At 42.5% G+C, this 6437-nt stretch overlaps 1 protein-coding gene across 2 annotated transcripts in view; it reads left to right on the top strand.

The window, feature by feature from the left end:
- Nucleotides 1–6437, top strand: part of LOC108499014 (calpain-5-like) — a 54363-nt gene that overhangs the window by 27082 nt on the left and 20844 nt on the right. For both annotated transcript variants that reach the window (XM_017818404.1, XM_017818394.1), the window contains exons 4-6: nt 4643–4774; nt 5236–5444; nt 5816–6008. In XM_017818404.1, the coding sequence (XP_017673893.1) occupies nt 4643–4774; nt 5236–5444; nt 5816–6008 (534 nt within the window). The remainder of the gene's footprint in view (nt 1–4642; nt 4775–5235; nt 5445–5815; nt 6009–6437) is intronic.

Here is a 6437-nt window from a genome sequence, read left to right as displayed (position 1 = left end):
TTTTTCTTTTTTCTTTTTTCTTTTTTCTTTTTTCTTTTTTCTTTTTTCTTTTTTCTTTTTTCTTTTTTCTTTTTTTCTTTTTTCTTCTCATTTTTTCTTTTTTCTTTTTTCTTCTCATTTTTTCTTTTTCTTTAAATTTTTATTTTATCTTAAGTAATCATGACAGAGCAACATAGAAACCATTTCACAGCTCCTGTGTCATGGACGTTTGTCATCTCCCATGGTTCACAATGTTTTGCAATTTCCTTTGGGGACATACATTGTAGCAAAAAGTTAATTTGCCATTTTCCATATTTGTACTGCAGTCCAAACATTTTGGTATCTCAGTGAAATTCCTGACTGCAATTTATCAGACCTAAGCAGATGACTGTTAGTCTGATGGTATGGATTGTGTTATAAGACTGTATTGTGTCAGGTACCCTGATAGGAACCACCTTGGTTTCCTTCCAGCCTACAGTGGGACAGATCTCATAGTATAGATAGAGAGCAGTAGATGTGATATAGTTTGATTTTCCTAAGACTTTGCCAGTGTCTGATACATTTCTCCAAAGTATGAACATTTGGATTAATTCAAACTTCTGTAATGGTGAAATAAATGACTTGGAGCACTCTCAAACTGGCCTTGTGTCAATGGAGTCCTAGAGGAATCTCCCTTAATCTGGTACTCATTAGTATTTCCATTATTACTTGCATGAGGGGCTAGGGAGGCATGTATGGGAATCCTGTAAGACACAGGCTGGGATAGGATTGCAAGCCACTTGACAGGGTCGAGAATTCAAACTGAGCTTGGGAAAACAATGTGGAATAAATAGGGTAGAATTCAGCATCACTTCATCAATGCACCCAGGTGCAGTGCTTTGGTATTAAGTGACTTCATGGCTCACTTAGGGAGATAGAATGAATAGGCAGTAGGTCCATAGAACAGGATCAGAGGGTGGATCCCAGTCCAAACGCAAGTTAAATATGTGAAGTTCAAGGGAAAAAGAGAAAAATGCTTCAGTAAGCAAGAGCATGGAGCTCTTCTCAGCACTGCCATAGCCCCACCTGGAGCACAGGGCCTGGATTTGGGCACCATGTGCCACCAGTGACACAAAACGTGAAGAACCAGTTCTAAAGACTAGAGAGAAGAGACTTGCTATAGGTTTGTAGCTTATCTGAGGAGTTGCTGTAGAAAGGGAAGGTGACTGTCCTCTCCATTCACAGAGGGCTTGTGGAGCAGCTCAGCAATGCTCGTCTCTGCTGACTAGGGGAGGAATGTGTGGGCTTTCCCTCGTGGGCTGTGTGAAATGCAGGTCAGAGAAGCTTCAGTCACAAGCAGGTCAGGGATAGCTAATCTGGGCACTTGTTGGGACTGACTAACCTGTTCACAGTCTCTTCTGCTCCTATTTCCTGTGATCCCATGCTGACTCCACATCTCCAGGCTGCTCGGTGTTCTCCCAGTCTGCTCATAAACCAGTTCGTTTACTTACTCTGTCACAGAGAGATGAACATAAAATCATAAAAAGGGGGTTTTGGAGCACCTGTATTCCTCACAGCATCTGTGGCTGAAGAACAGTGAACAGTCAGATATTTCAAGCCTACACAGGACAGCAAGGATGGGAGGTGACACAAATAGACTTCTGTGATAGAAAAGGAAGTCTGGTATGAAAATCAGAGTGTCAGGGTTTTCAGCAGAACCTTCAGGCCCTGCAACCTCTTACCTCACTTTCAGACTCTTTACAGCCCAATTATAGTTCTGCAGATGGTGTTCATTTTATTGTGCACACACGTAAGGGGAGAACCGGGAAGAGCTCTGCATCTTGGTGGTGAAATGCTCCCTGCAGGCATAAATAATGCAACAACTGCTTTTATTATCAGTGTTGTGTTAGAAATAGTGTGGCTGTTAGACCTTAATGATGTCTAATAAGATCCAGCAACTGCCTTTAAACTTTTTCTTGGAAATGTGAAGATACTTCTCCTTTTTACAGCACAGATGTCACACGCTGATCCTGAGAAAAGGGATTAGGGTTAAACCACTATCTTTGCAAAGGAGGTACTTCTGGTGGAACCCAGAGTTCAAGTGTTTTGGTGCTTAGGTAGCAAGAAAGAGAAGGCATCAGGTCTCCTGAAGTGCTTGAGCCACATCTCACATCAGCGTCTCTTCCTTGTAATTCCTCTGATAGTAATTGGCTTGGTCCTCAACTACCCTGAATTATCACTGCTGGGAGCATTATTGGAAAAGTGATTTTTTTTTTTTTATTATTAATTTTTTTTTACAGGCTTGGGGCAACAAAAAATGCTTTAATATCCTCACAAGGACTGCAGAATAATATATCGAAATAGCACATTTCTAATTGTGTTGGGGGAATTGCGGCTTAGATAGCTAAAAGTATTCCTTAGAATTTGCTATATTGCATAAGTGGTGAAAATCAAAAAGCCCAGAAGACAGCAAACAGCTGAAATTAGCTCCAGCTTGTGCCTGAGTGTTATTATGTGTCTCATCTGAGCCATGCAGTGACAGTCATCATAGAAGCTGTTATAATGGCTGTAATTAATGACAAAAGGAACAGAACTGATGTAATTTTCTTATGCTGTTCTTTAGTCCCAGGAGTGCGGGGCTCTTAAGCAGTTTAATAAGGTTTATCAAGCAGGATTCTAAAGAATTTGGTGACTCTGGTGGAAACAGGGAGGTGCTGTTTCTGAGTTCTGCTGTTCCATGTTTGCTTTGGACCCCAGTAGTCAGCAAAGGCTAATCTCATCCATAAGTTTTGGCAGCTGGCACATGCTGCTCTGTTTTTTCTCTGAGGACTGTGGGACATGTGAGACACACTTCAATTGAAAAATGACAGTTTAATGTGGTTATTTTTAGAGGGAAAAAAAGAAAGAGAAGATACTTGTAATATACAGCAGTGCCTAATTTCTTTCAAAACCAATTAAAGTTTTGGCTTCCTCTAGTGACAAAAAAGTTTGGACAATCTCAACCCTCACGGCTCCATTTATCGCTTGTTTATTATTCTGACAAAATAACATTTTGAAAGGAAAAACAAACTAGAAATTATTAATGCCGGAGTTGCCTGGAAATGGGATAAGAAACTTGAGTCTACCCCAGGTCATGTGGAATGTGTGCTACCACTGTGAAGGCCAAGTAGTCAACTGCTGTCAGCCCCTGCAACAGGCAACTGGGCTGATTTACATCAGCTGAAGTGTCAGCCTGAAGGTCCTGTTGCCATTCCACATCAGACCATCCAGGGAGACTGAATGGATCTGTCCCCGATGCTGATGAGCATGATCAATTTTCCTCATAGGCACCATTTCTTTTATTCAGATTTTTATTAAGGTCTGTTAATAAGCTTTGAAACGTCTCTAAGTGGAGACATGTGTAAGAAAAACTGACAGAATAAGAGTGTTTTGTAATGATCAGTTACTTGTTTCCCAAAAGGCGTTTAAAATTTCAACTATTACTTAATGAGAAAAGTCTCATGCCAGAAATATAATTTTCTTAAAGAGAGTGGCAGCAGCTCCATGAATTCCGTGCCATGAGTTGACTCCAGGTGCCATCGGCTAAACCAGCCCAGGAAAACCAGCTTCCAGCTCAGCACTGATGTGGTTCTTTACTCTGAAAATAAGCTCAGCTGGCACTGATTTGTTACAGTCGTATCAGAGGGAAGACTGAGAGGTGTTCAAATGCCTGTGGTCTGTAGCCAGGCTTTGATTGCAGTCTTGGTATTTTGGGATCATCATCTATTATCACCAAAGGCCAGTGAGAATCCATGAGGTAAGGAGCACAGCTCCTTATTCTACTGCTCATAGCAAACTGGAAAGCCTGCAGTAGATCTGCAGTCTCCTGCCATTCTGAGGTGAGAGGGAGTTATTTATTCTGCATTTCTAATGCTTGGATGTAAAATCATTTCCACAGTGTTGAAGGTTAGGGTTATTATACTGTGAAAGCAGAATTTCCTACCACTGCTATTGTTTCAGCCAGCCAGGAAGAGCAGTGACTGAGAGGAGAATGTCATGAGCAATCGCTGGGTTGAAACCAGCAGGTTCCATATCAGTTAAGGACAGTCAGATTAGGTGTTTGCTGAAGTGCTGTGTGGGAGGTTCTCTCTGGTACTGTGAGGCCACATATGTATCCATTCAGCAAGAACACTGTCTGCAAAGATTTCTTGGTAACAAACACAGTACTGCTGCAAAATACACCCGGGTGGCTTTCCTGTGCTCTATGATACTGGTGCTCCTTTTAGTGCCTTGATCTGCAGGGAAGGGGCAAGATAGGGAGGAGCAGGGAGACATCACAGGAAGATCCAGCTGTGCTTTGTTGGGAATCTGCATGTAGATAGAGATGGAGCCAGGAGAGCAACGGGAAAGGAGGAGTGAGTGGTTCTAATAGGAGCTGGTTGAATGAAAATTATGAGACACAGAGAATGAAAGGTGTTTCACAGACAGGTATTCTCTGCCTCCTTAGGTGCTGTGTGCTTGGGGTCATTGCAGCAGCTCAGGCTGTTGCTGAAGGAGGGTTTCCAGTATGTCAGCCAAGGGCATGGCAATAAAGAAAGGGCTCCAGGTGTCAGTAACACCATTTCCTGCTGCTTTTCTTGATGGAAAGGATATTGTGATCATTTCTGGAGTGGAGTGTCCAGTAATCTCTGGTTTGTTTTGTCAGGACCTCTGTGAAGATCCCCATCTGTTTGTGAATGGAATCAGCTCCCATGACTTGCACCAGGGCATCCTGGGGAACTGCTGGTTTGTGGCTGCATGTTCCTGCCTGGCTCTGAGGAAATGCCTATGGCAGCAGGTAGGTAACAGATGTGCATGATGCATGGAATAAAGCTAATAAACCTTGGCTGTTTCCTTGCCTATCAGCTAATATTTTTCCCTCTAGAACTAACAAGTAGTGAATTTGGGGAGATTCAAATCTTCCCTTTCTTTAAAAGTTCATTTCTCTTATTATGAGACCCCCTCACTCCTCAGTCCCACTGAGTAGCAAAAAACAGATATAACAAAGCTAGAGAGTGCAAGGGGTTCTTTTTATCTCTGCAGATCAATATAAATTTTATTTTCCTAAAAGATTCCTTGATGTAGGATTACATTTGGACTTTGTACCAAATTCATCCTCTTTTTTCACTGCTTCATTTATTTAGGGTCAAGTGCTCATGAAGCTGAATGCCAGCAGAGTGGCTGCTCCAGGGCAGTCTGCCCTCAGAATAAACCTTAACAGAGTGCACTTGCTGAACTTTCCCTTCCATGGTTTCTCAGGTGATTCCAGACTTTAATGAACAAGAATGGGACCCTAAAAACCCAGAGAAATATGCTGGGATTTTCCGTTTCCGCTTCTGGTGCTTTGGAGAATGGACAGAGGTGGTTGTTGATGATCTGCTGCCAACAATGGATGGGAGGTTGATCTACTGCCATTCCAATGTGAAAAATGAGTTCTGGAGTGCACTGCTGGAGAAAGCTTATGCAAAGTATGAGCTGGTTCATTGTCCTTGTAATTCTCAGTGTTGTCCCTTCTATCCAGCTACTTGTTTTGTCTTTCAGTTCTACCAGACTTTCCCTAGGTTTTAAGGTTGCTGCTAGTAGAGAACCTGAGAAAGTCTGAAAACTCCTTCTTTAATCTGCATGGAGGGGTGAATCATAAAGGAGTGCAATGCAGTCAACTGCAGCAGCCCAAAGCCTTAAGGATCCTAGAAACCAGGAAATCTCTATCTGCAATCTGCTGGGGTTTTCTTGTTCTGTTTTGGTTTTGACTTGGTGAGACCCAAATATATTACCTACATTCAATTAGAGCACTTGTAACAGCCTCTTGGTATTCGAGAATGTTCTGTGTTGCCTCCAGGTTGGCTGGATCCTACGAAGCCCTCGATGGAGGCAGTGCTGCAGATGCTATTGTGGATTTCACTGGAGCAGTGGCAGAATCTATTGATTTGGCACAGGGCAAATATGGAGAGATTATTTCTGAGCAGATGAAGCTGTTTGAAGACTTGATGAAAGTGCATAGAAGAGGCGGGTTGATCAGCTGCTCCATCGCGGTATGTGCAGAGGGCTGGATTTTAGGAGTTAATTTCAGTTGAAAAGTTCTGGAAGAAATACTATTATTAGTGTATTAAGTATGTCCTTCATTTGTATGTTTTTGAAAGCTTTGTATGGAGAAATCTACCAAGTTGGCAGTGCTGCCAGCCCACTACAGCTCTGGGAGCCACTAAATACAATCACAAAACTGCAAAGCTGCTTGTGCTGCCACTTTGCTGTGGGTCTGAAATGCTGTTCTTTCTCAGTGGTCACAGTTGTGTACTGACCCGAGGTTAATCCACCTAGAATGCCCTAATTTACAGGCCAGATGGCAGCGTTCACTTTCTTTATTCCTTAGGGGAATCTGTTTAGAGAAAACAGTTCTGCTGACACCGAACTGCTGAGACTCCTTGACCTTAGTTGTGATGGTGCAGCCAGTGTAACACACT

This window comes from Lepidothrix coronata, unplaced genomic scaffold (genome assembly GCF_001604755.1).
Source record: "Lepidothrix coronata isolate B3197 unplaced genomic scaffold, Lepidothrix_coronata-1.0 Scaffold2, whole genome shotgun sequence".
Lineage (NCBI taxonomy): Eukaryota > Metazoa > Chordata > Aves > Passeriformes > Pipridae > Lepidothrix > Lepidothrix coronata.
Note: the sequence above shows the minus strand (reverse complement) of the source record. Positions and strands in the feature narration are given on the sequence as shown.